The sequence below is a fragment of the Arachis ipaensis genome, chromosome B4 (assembly GCF_059453495.1).
Source record: "Arachis ipaensis isolate K30076 ecotype BB chromosome B4, ASM5945349v1, whole genome shotgun sequence".
Taxonomy (NCBI): domain Eukaryota; kingdom Viridiplantae; phylum Streptophyta; class Magnoliopsida; order Fabales; family Fabaceae; genus Arachis; species Arachis ipaensis.
In genome coordinates, this window is record NC_142439.1 from 13460373 (window position 1) to 13472672 (window position 12300).

Consider the following 12300-nt stretch of genomic DNA (forward strand, 5'->3'; position numbering starts at 1 on the left):
ACTAAATTTTAAGGGCCAAATTAAGATTTAACTCGTATATATAAAATTGAATTTTATTACGTATTTGCTATAATGCCACTACAATATTTTTTATTTAAGATAACTCTATCTTACTCGAAGAAACATTTAATAAAAATTGTCTTAGATAAATAAAAACTATTTTTGGTCAGTTGTCTTTAAACAGGATAAAGATAAGAATTTTTTTTTTGCAACCCATAAAAATATTGTTTTCAAATATCTAAAACTGTAATTACAAAATGTTGCAATATAAAAATTTTAAGATAATATTTTTAAATAAAAATAAAATATTTTATAAAAAGTGTAAAAAAATTTAATAAATAACGTTTATAAAAAGTTATCTAAAATTATTCATAGTTAAAAATTTTAGAAAAAAAATTTTAATCATATTCCCATCTATTTTATTTTATTTTTTTCCTCCAAATAACTTGGAAAAAGAACAAAAAAATAAATAAAAACTTGTAAAAGTGTTTCGGTCATCAGTTCACTAACCAAAACTATCCATTGAAATCCCTATCCTATACCTTTGAACTCTAGAAAGGCTGAAACACTCGAACCTAACGGTGACAGTTGATGACTCTTTTCCACTGCGTGGTGTGCTCCTCCATGGTGCAGTGTGTTTCTCCACTGTGTGGTGTGCTCCTTGTTCTGTGCGGAACCACAACCGCGAACCACCTATATATTTTCTCTTCCATCGTCGCCAAACCACCACCGGCGAGCAACCATTCTCTCCTTTCTTTCCTCTTTCTTCTTCTTCTTCTCTTTTCTCGCTTCCTCCTCTTCGTGAACCAGAGACCACCGAAGCCATTTTCCTTGTATCGCTTCTTCTCCCTCCCCTTTCCTTCTATCTCTCACCCAACCTCTCTCTCTCTAGCTCGCCCTCTCTCATACTGCAGAATCGTAGCAACCCCTGTTCCTCTGGCCAACTCTAACGCATTTCGACGACCACCCCTTCGTCGTTCTATTGCTCTGACGACACTATAGCGCAGCTGCAACTTCTTCTCGATCTCCTACATTCTTATTTCTCTGTTCTTCAGTTTTTAGGTTTATGCAAAATCTCATTTTGATCTTCTCTTTTTAATTCATTACAGTTTAGTTAGATTTTAATTCTTACTTAGTAATTTTATTTAGTGAAACTAGTTTTTGCTGATTAGGTTAATTTAGATTAAAATTAGGATTCTCTTATAAGTATTTATCTTAGTTCATAGGTATTTAGGTATGCTATTATGATTCTTGGGTCTAAAATTTCAATTTGTCTAACTGGCTTGATTGATTTTCTGTTGAATTTCAGGTTCTCCACGGCTTCTCCATTGAGGTGCGTTTCTCGACGTTGGTTGTTACTGATTCAGCAATTTTTGGTTTTTCGCTGATTCTTGTATTTTTCTCCTTTGATTTCTTCATTTTCAATGTAAATTACAAAATGATTAATTTTTGTAATTCATTTAGTTAACTAGTTCATAGAGAATCGATTATTTTTTTTATTTGTTTGTTCTATTGGCTACTTTAATTGAGTTAAATAGTTCATAGAGAATAATGTAAACTTTATTCTTTACTCCATTATAGAGAGAGTTTGCTTCAAAGGAGTTTGAGGAACATTGGTGAACACTTTAGGACTTGAAGATTGTAATTTGTTAAGTCATGATCCTGTAAGTTTTTTATCTTGTTTATACGTGTTTGCTTTCATAAGTATATTATGTATCTTTGTGTAGTTTTTTTTATATTGATGGTATTTTGATATCTAGTCTACTTTTGTATAACTAATATAATTCTTTCTTAATTTTAATAATAAAATTATTGTATATCATTTGATGAATTTATATACTGAATATGCATGAATAGTATTATTTACATGCTTAGTTAAATAGTAGTAACAATATATGAATAATTAGGTTTTTCCAAAATTTAGAGAAAGATTGGATGAGTTTACCTAGAGATAAAGCTAAGTTTAATAATAGTGTCTACGACTTCTTAGACTTTGTTTCTTACTCTATCGGAAATTCACAAGGAGAGGAAATCTTATGCCGTTGTGCAAGTGTTGCAATTTCTTGTGGCACTAAAGGCAAACAATTTTTATCCATTTGATTACCTCAGTATTTCTTAATGGTTCTACAATATGGATTCTTTATGAAAAAAGCGTAGTCAGCATAGATGTTGATAGCGATAGTGATAGTGATAGTGATAGTGATAGTGAGACTAACTCATATGACGACACGAATGCCTTGTTGAACGATAGATTTAGGGATGTGGCACAAGCGAAAAGAATAAAAGAATGTATGAATAAAGATGCAAAAAATTTCTATAACTTGGTTGAAGAGGCTAGCAAAGAACTATATCTCGGTTGCAAGGGGTTATTGTTTGTTATGGTTCACTACTCTCTTGTAACCTTTTCTCTTATTAGATGTGTATGCAATTGTGTTTGATGGTATTTAATGTTTTTATACAGTAACTTGATGGAAAATGGAGCAACTTCAAAGAGGAAAAGGCTAATAAATTAAAGAAGTATCAAGTAAATGCAAAAGTTAAAGAAATTGAAATGAAGGAAGTATGCAAAAGTTAAAGAAATTGAAATGAAGGAAGTATCTTCTGTTGCGAAACTAGTCCAAAATTTTATGTCCAAAGGTGATAAAGGAAGTAATCAGGCCAAAAAGCACAACATTCTAAGAGAAAAATTTCAAAAATTGGAGACAAATAAAGTAGAGAGAATTCCATGAAAGGAAGAAATAAGACACTTGTGGACAAAGTAGAGAGAATTCTATGGAAGATATTGTGAAACTTATGTTGCAACAAACTTCTCCTAGTATGAATATTGATAAAGTAATTTCTCTCTTGCAATATCTAAACAATCGTATGTAAATAGTGCACAATATCCAAATTTGAATAATCGACATTCTTCTCCATCAACTCATCCTCCAAATGATGATTAGGTATATATATGTGTGTTAAATTATTGTAACACTTGAATATGTTTATGTATACACATGTTATTGTTAAGACTCTTTTTGATAATGTGTTTTTTTTTTTTGTCTATTTAGATTTGATTGCAACTTGTTTATGGTTGGATGAAGTTTTATGAGATAAAGGCGATTTTTGGCACAATGATAAAATACAAATTCCTTGATTTCATATATATATATATATACACACTTTTTTTTTTGTTAAATCCTATGAGAAAAACATGTATTTTGTTTACTTATGTTTATTATTTACTTGACTTGGTAACTTAGCAAGTATGTGCATCTGAAAGTTATTTAGTTGGCATTTGAAACATCTTTCTATATGTATATATGCAATATATTAGCTTATTCTCCCTATATATCAATTAAATTTATTTTAAATATTTAAATATTATCAGTATGTGCTATATATCCTTCAAATGTCAAATAAATTAAGAAAAGCAAAAAAAATTATTTTTGATATAAAAAAAGACAACCTAAAAAAATTCAATAAGGTGTTGTTTTACATATTAGAAAAAGACAACTCCAAATAAACTTAGACTAGTGTTATTTTAGGTACATGAAAAACAACCAGAAAAATTTATACAATATACAAATGTTGCTTTAGGTATATGAAAAGGCAACTTAGAAAAACTTAGACAAGTGATGTTGCTTTATGTATTAGAAAATACAACTCGTAAAAAGTGTTGTAATAAAGTCCTTATAAATGCGGTGTTTGGGTCCTCACATAAAGTTGCTTTTTTTAGTAGAAAATACAACGTTTTTTTTTTAAGTTACTACAAAAAGGGTTCCCTTTGATGTAAAAAACATTGTCTTAGACCAAAGGTAACGACCATATAGTCAACAACCAAAAAACATTGTGTTTTGTCAAAAAATATTGTCTTTAATCAAAGGCATCGTTATTTTTATTAGAGGCAACGTTTTTAAAGGATTACCTCAATCCAAATTTATTTGTAGTGAACACAAGATGACATGAATTTTCTATAAGGTTAATTTTATTATATTAAGCTTGTATAATGCCATATTAAAAATTATACAAGAAAGTAACATTATACTATTATATCATTACGAGATACTTCAAACACACGATAATATACAAACTACAAACATAACACTCCCAAGCCTTGTACTATCATACCTAATATATACTTTTTGATTTTTTCTTAAATAGAACCTCGTGAAGGTATAGCTGTATTTAGATGAAAATGCAACCCAATTATTGGTATGTGTCATGTTCCTCAATTGAAAACAATGATATATTTTTTACCAAAAGTTACAAATTTTGATATTGAATCTTCGCATAAAGAATTAACTTTAGATATTTTTGTCTAAGTTTTCACTCATCTAATATTCTATATGGGCCAATCAAGACCATATTTGGAGTAAAAGAAAATTATTAAAAAATAACAGTCATATATATGCAGAGACATATAACTAGACGCATCATATGGCCACACTGCGAAGAACAACGGTTTCAATAGTAAGACCAGGGCCAAACCCAAAAAGCACACCCCAATCAAGTCCTTCTCCGGTGGTTTTAAGCCCTCTTTCAAGGGACTTCTTCCTCATCAAATCCATAATGAAGAACACACATGCACTTGACATGTTACCGTAATTGCTAAGCACATCTCTAGTGGCTTTCATCTTCTCTGGCTTCAAATTCACTTTTTGTTCAACCTGGTCCAGAATTGCACGTCCACCAGGGTGTGCAATCCAAAATATTGAGTTATAATCAGATATACCCAACGGATCAAAAGCTTTACTGAGTGCTTCGTTGATGTTCTGCGAAATAATATCAGGGACACTCTTGTTAAGATAGAATGTAAGCCCAACTTCACGAAGGAGACCACCGATGGCTCCATGGCTGCCAGGGACAAGTTTTTGATCAGTCGAAACAAGCTCAAAGATAGGCTTCTCAACCTTTGGCACAGGATCAGAACCAATGATAATTGCAGCAGCTCCATCTGCAAACAATGCTTGCCCTACAAGACTATCCATATCTGTCTCACTAGGACCACGGAAAGTGACTGCAGTATTCTCAGAACAAACGATAAGCACACGAGCATCCTTGTTGTTTTCAGCCAAGTCCTTAGCCAAGCGAAGGACAGTGCCGCCAGCGAAGCAACCTTGGTGGTACATCATGTACCTCTTGACGCATGGGTCGAGCCCTAAGAGTACGATGAGTTCGTAATCAACGCCAGGCAACGCAACGCCGCTGGTGGTACAAAAGATCAAATGCGTGATCTTAGACATTGGCTGGCCCCATTCCTTGATGGCCTTGGTTGCAGCCTCTTTTCCAACCCTTGGTACCTCCCTGATCATCATGTCTTCCCTTGCATCCAACGACGGTGCCTTGTATGCACACATGTTGGGGTTCTCTTTTAATATTTCTTCTGTTAAGTACATATGTCGGTTCTTGATCATTGTCCTCTCACCTAAAATGATATATAATTCACATCCATCAATACTCTTTTTCAAGTTTAAAACATCATTCACTTATATATAAAAAAAAATGGGTTTTTACATTTTAAATTCCGATCATTTCGCGTATCAAACCTTTCAAGTTATTCATGTAGTGATTTAATTTAAACTTTCAGGTTTGATTTAAATAGTTTATCCAAATTTAATTATAGATATAATGTATTAAATCTAATTATATATGAGTAAATAAATAAGTATGTGAAAGATCAAGAAAGTATATATGACCAAAATAAATTTGTGTATGTTTAGGAACGTAGGGAAATAGTAACTTGTTAAGTAGTTATTGTTGTTACTATGAGTTGGATATATATCATATTATGGTACACGGTATAATATGTTAATTGTTGTGTATCAATAATTAATATCAAAGTAAAAATGATGAATTTTAGGTTGATAAATAGTAAATTAAACAACATCAAAATATTTGATAACAATACTTACAAATACGTTGGAATTTTTTCTTTAGATCGGTCATGTGTTCGCTATTGGTTACTCTGAAATAATAATCTGCATATGTACTCTGATCAACACAATTTGGTGGATTTGCTGTGCCAATTGCCAACACAGTTGCTGGGCCTTCTGCCCTTTGTTGAACCTTGCGGATGTCATTCACAGCCACCATGTTTTCTTAGCTAAGATCTTTGGGATAGCAAAGCTCAGATATGTTCTTTGGAATAACAAATGTATTTTGATTTGATGAAGACTCAGACAGGGGTGGGGGGATATTTATATGCTTGAGAGTAGGGGCATATGTGGAATTAAATGGACATAGAAAACGTGCTCAACTCAAAAGTGTCGTGATAGTGACAACGATTATTATTTATATATTTAGTTAACTTCAAAAATGATGTTCTGAAAGAAAGTATAGTAAACTCGTGATAATGTCCCATGTCAATACTATTCGAAAACGATGTTCTCTGACTTTGAAAGGATAAACCCGCTGCAATTCTGGACCAATAATTTGGAGGCTCGGGGAGGAAATTTCTATTAAGGGACATCACTCTCTTATTTAGTGATTTATTGGAGAATTTTTTTGTTGCCTTCTATTTTTCATTTTTCAATTTTATTATACATTATGTATGCTTTCAATTATCTATTATTTGTATTTATTATTTGTTATTTATTTTTTATTATATATAATATAAATGTAAACAGATTTAGCGTATAATCTTTTATTCTTAAAATATCTTTTATTATATAAATTTATTAAAAGAAATTTGTACTTTCTAAATTTTATTTATCTCTTATTATATATAATGTATATAAAACAATATTTTGTTAATTCTAAAACTAAAATCTAAGACCTCTTAAGATTTAGTGTGTAAAATACTTAATTACCATCTAGACTAATATATATCATATTTGTTGTTATTCTCTACATATTTAATGAATAAAAGGTAAATTAATAACACATTAATACATACACTAATTATATCATATATATTATATTAATATTTAGGCATTTTCTTGAATTTTTTATCAATTATTTACGAAACGAAAATATATAAACACATTTTTTCCCATGTTTACAATGTCAATACTTATACGGGTTTATTTATAGTACCTATTTAAAAAACAGTTATGCTACACGTACAAGTCTTTTTGGCTTACAAGTTTTACAAGTTGGGCCAAATCCAACAGAAGCTACGCTCACCCACAAAGTGTTAACACGCGAATCACGTTTCCAAAGCGCTCCCTCACCATTATAAACGACTCTTCTTCTTCTTCTTCCTCGATGAAAACCATAACTGTCATTTTCTCTTCACGTTTCTCCTCATCCTCCTCTTCTTCCTTCTTCTTCTCCTTTTTCCTTGAATTTCTCCTCCTTTTTCTTCGCGTGTTTCATCTTCATCGTCGTATTTCTCCTCATTCTTCTTTTGATTTTGCAACATTATGTATTTTCTTCTTCTTTATTTGTTTGATTTTTTCCTCCCAAAAAGAATTATGAGAATATGAAATAAGAAGATGAAGAAGAAAAAGAAATAACAGAAGATGAGGAGGAGGAAGATGAAGAGTTCTGAATTATGCAGAACTTATCAGAATAAAAATGCACCAAATATCTTCGTTCTACACCCAAATTTGCTGCAAATATAGAAATGAGTTATGCTACGTGTACACTAAAATCAACCACCAAAATCAGCCACCAGTATAAAATACATACTGGAATACAAATAATACATTGAAAATAAATTAAAGCACACATGTATTTATGCACAAATACATTGGTGGCTGATTTTAGTGTACAAATAACATTTTTGTACAGAAAAATGTTTCCTCTAATGCTGCATTTTTTTTCTTCTTCTTCTTTTCCTTATTTCTTTCTTTCTTTTAGTTAAATGAATGTAAGTTCATCCACTTCCAAGTAATTTTACAGCATTATATGTTTTTTCTTCTTCTTTGTTTGATTTTTTGGTTTTTATTCTTGTTAAGAGAGTAAAACAAGAAGAAACTTGAGAAAGTAAAACAAAAAGGAAAAAATGAATAAAAGAAAAAAGAAGAAGAAGATAGTGATGATGAAAAAAAAAGAAGCAGAAGATGAGGAGGAGGAAGAGAAAGAGTTTTAAATTATGTAGTACTTATCAGAATAAAAATACACCCAAATATCTTCATCTTACACCCAAATATCTTCGTGTTACACCCAAATTTGCTGCAAATACAGAAAAATGTTTCCTCTAATGCTACATTTTTTCTTCTGAGTTGAACCACACCTCAACCACTTGATTGGATTCAAAACAATAAAAAAATTTTCGATTTCCCTACTTCAAATCTAGCTGAGGGATTTGTCTTCTCAGTCGGAGATATTTTCAATTTCCATTTTTCCTCTCTGCTACATGTAATCAATTGATTCTTAATTTTGTTTCCATTTTTATTTGTGCTCCAAACTCTTGTAGAAAAGCCTGCAGCCTTCGCATAATTCTTGTAGAATTTTGCAGCATCTTCAAGGGTGTTAAAAGTCATCCCAACCTTAGATACAAACTGCTCATCAACACCACAGATTTGCTACAAAATACACCCAAAATAATACACCATATTAAAACAAGTATAAACTATAGAATACAAATACAACTATAAAACCATCATAAAAAATAACAAAAATCAGATTCATGAATCATCAATAAACAGAAACTAAAACAATTCAACTAAAACAATAAGACAATTCACCCTTAGTGAGATGAAAAGTTATAAACTGTAAATACATCCAAACTTTCATGAAATACACCCAAATATTCTTGATTTACATCCCTGATATAAAATGAAAAAAATTCATCAGAACTAGTACATTAGATTCAATTCAAACAAGGAACAATGAACAGCAAATTTCACAGACAAGGTTCACACATTATTCAGCTACACAATCATAAACTACTAACTGGATTCAAATTCAGATTCAATTGTTAACTGGAATTAAACCACACCTTAGGAACTTCATTGGATTCAAATTCAAAATCTACTTCGCTCTGATTCAGCTAATAATTTGAAGTTGAATCATCCATTATCTTCAAAACAATTTCAGAGCTTAATTTCAGAAATAATGGAAAATGAGAAAAACAAAGAAAGAGAATAGAGAGAGAAACTTACGTAAACGGCGAAAGAGAAGGGAGAGAGAAACCCACGAAAGAGATCGAAGAGAGAAGGCAAGAAAACGCAGAAGGAATTCAAAAAAAGAAACGAAATCCTTTCGAAAAAGGAAGTTATATATTCGCGCATTGATTGATTGGAAAATCTATTAATGAGGCGCGTGAAACATACGTGCCATAAGAGGCGCGTTTTAGGGATTAGGGATTTTCAGAACTTATATGACTTGTATAGTGAAAAGGCTTGTATGCGGAAATTAATTCTTCAAAAAAATGAGTTTTTTTTTTCCCAATCCAAATTATTTATTTATAGTAAATATCCAAGTTAGAGGATATCATGCAGAATTGTTAGTAGGGCTATCATATGAGTAGGCAAGTCGAGTTTCTCACGAGGATCGAGTTAAAATAAAATAAAAACAAAACAGATAATTCAAATTTTAAGGAAATCAAGAAAATATCAATTTTTTGTGTGTCTAAACATGGAAAAAAATAAAGTAAATTCTATCCTATATTCGAGTGGATGATTTACTAAAGATCAACACAAGGCTCAGACCAAATAACATTATTAGAGTTACTCTTGGTACCATATCTAGCCATCCAATCTGCAGCTCTATTTGCTTCCCAGGACACCCACTCAATGTGAACAAGCCAAGGACGAGATAAAATCTCCTGAATCTTGTAAACCAAATCTGTTACTTCATATGAATACCCACTTATAAGATTATGCATGATGAGCAGAATGTCAAAGCAATCCATTTCACATATAATATCCCTTAAACCGCAATCCCAAGCTAAAACCAGCCCTTTCCAAGTAGCAAATAATTCACATCTGGTGATAGATCAGGGGGAATACTTCCAGAGCAACCCGAGATCCAATCTCCCTTAGATTCTATAATAATACACCCAAATCCTGCTAAATTTGAATCCAGATATAAGCTTGCATCACAATTAACTTTAACACTGTTGCCTACCGATGGTTCCCAACACAGACAATTTTGTAGAGACCTAAAGGCATTGTTTCGATTCCTGTAAACCTGTAAGTCCTTGTCGGTAATTCTGGCCAAGGCAACAACCTTGTGGTCTGTCCAAGGGTTGTCAGTATTGAATATGTCATTGCACCTATGTCTCCTTACCCACCAAAGCCCTGCACCAAAAGACGCCTCATTGTTAGCCAAAGCCTTCCAAAACCACTCTTCAAGAGCAGTACTAGCTGTCGAGTCCAGGATACTAGGATCCAACATATGCCAAATTGCATTTGATCGTTCACAATCTCTAAGGCAATGCTCTATAGTTTTCTGCACCTTGTTACATCTCTTACACATATCTGAAGAAGCTAAATGCCGCTTGAATCGAAAGGTCTCAGTTGGTAGAGCATCATGTAAGCCAAGCCATATAGTAAATTTGAACTTCTCTGGAATGTTTGTATTCCACAACCAGTTCCAGTTACTATTGGCATTCCAATTTAAGGTTTTCTCTAATAACCATCTATAACCCTCCCTTGCACTGTACTTTTTTGTTGCTGCAGGCCACCACCTCCACTATGGCTCCAACTCAGTCGAACTAGAATATCTCAGACCACAAATAAACTGCTTAATCTCATGCGGAATAGGTGTGGTAAGACTATCAACCTCCCAAGTCACTCCTTTCCACAAGTCAGCCACTATGAAATCTGATTCAGAAATATGTACATAAGGAACAAGGTTGCAAAGCTTACCAAAAGGAGTCCATTCATCATACCAAACTGATTTGTGGACATTCTCAATATTCCAATGAAGCCCTTCCTTGAGATGCTCATAGACACTAACAATTTTCTTCCAGGTAGCCGATGAAGAATTTCTACTGTTTCTGCTCATACCAGACTGATTTCTGAGATATTTATGCTTCAGAACCTGCACCCACAACTTAATTCGATTTTTTTGGACTAATGAGTTAAACAGATTAATTGTTTGACTTTTTTTCTTTTAAAAATATTATTACATCTTTTTAACATTTTTTTACTTGATGTCTATACAAATAAAAAAAATATTTTATATACATTCATATATTTTCTTAATAAATTATGTTCTTGTATGGATACCTGGAGGGAGAGCTCGGTCTCTGGGAATCGACATCGAGTTGTTATCTTCGGTGCCGACCTTTGAGCTTTGTGGTAATCCAAGTTTTACTCTAAGAGGATGTCCAATCGCGTAGAGCTTTGAGCAAGAAACAGGGGGGAGTGTACCTGCAAAGGCACTCCGAAGCTTAAGTCAGTATTGAGAATTCAATGGATCCTTTGAAGATAAAATATCATACCTTTATAGGTGAGATAAAATAGGTCGGTTACGTTTCTATTGATCATCTGAATTGAAGAGCAATTAATAGGTTTTAATAAGTGATAATATCTGGTCGGACGTTTTTATTCCAGAAAGTAGTCCGTTGAGTCTGATTGTAACGTATAACGCTGAGTTATAACGTAAAGTGCCGAGTTATAGTGCATAATGCCGAGTTATTGTATCTAATGCCAAATTATGACATCGGATTTGTAATGGCCGTATTATAGCCCCCAAGCTTAGCCTGACTATATTTTGATAAAGTAGGTTGAGCTTTTTTAGTTATAACTCAGTGATATGAGTTATAGGTATGGAGCCCCCAGATCAACTTACTTTATTAAAATAATGAATAAATTGAATTTCAGACGTGATTTGAAGTTAACGTGTATTGGAAACTGGAAAGTGTAGTAGTCTTGTCATTGATTGTGCCTTTGATTTTTCCAATGTAATTTTGAACGTTGATTTAATAGATGCAACGGTTAGGTTTTTTCATGGAACTGAATAGTTAATTTGAATAGTTGCTGAGACGATTTTGATAAAAGTAAATTGGTTGGACGAGAATATTGAGTTAGTTCACCGTTGTTTGGTGATTTGATTGAGTTTGATCGCGCATGTGTAAACGATGCGACTTTGAATTGAAGAGTTGTCGCGAATGGATCAGTGTTTGTACTTGTATGATATGTGATTGAGTTTGTTGACTTGTTGATAGTAATAGTTCAGAATTAAAGATTGCTTTTGATTGCGCATGTGTAAACGATGCGACTATGAATTGAAGAATTATCGCGAATGGATAATTGATTAAAGATTGTGTTTGATTACGCATGTGTAAACGATGCGACTTTGAATTGAAGAATTATCGCGAATGGATAATTGATTGAAGATCGTTGATATAGATCTAATGATAGTTGATATAGATTTGACAATGACTGATAATGATTGATATAGCTCGGATAATGATTGATA

The 12300-nt window shown here is 32.4% G+C and overlaps 1 protein-coding gene and 1 long non-coding RNA gene across 2 annotated transcripts; one reads left to right on the forward strand and one right to left on the reverse strand.

Moving 5' to 3' along the window:
* Positions 1-511: 511 nt before the first annotated feature.
* Positions 512-2947, forward strand: LOC148566711 (uncharacterized). The gene is made up of 4 exons (XR_015881182.1): positions 512-1062; positions 1310-1333; positions 1582-1664; positions 2462-2947. It is a non-coding gene; the product is annotated as an uncharacterized LOC148566711 (long non-coding RNA).
* Positions 2948-4188: 1241 nt separating this feature from the next.
* Positions 4189-6151, reverse strand: LOC110270923 (stilbene synthase 3-like). Its single transcript, XM_021120787.2, has 2 exons — positions 5895-6151; positions 4189-5407 (listed from the first exon to the last, which is right to left on the reverse strand). The coding sequence occupies exons 1-2, from the start codon at positions 6073-6075 to the stop codon at positions 4416-4418; spliced, it is 1173 nt and encodes a 390-aa protein (XP_020976446.2). The 5' UTR covers positions 6076-6151; the 3' UTR covers positions 4189-4415.
* Between the last annotated feature and the right edge of the window lie 6149 nt (positions 6152-12300).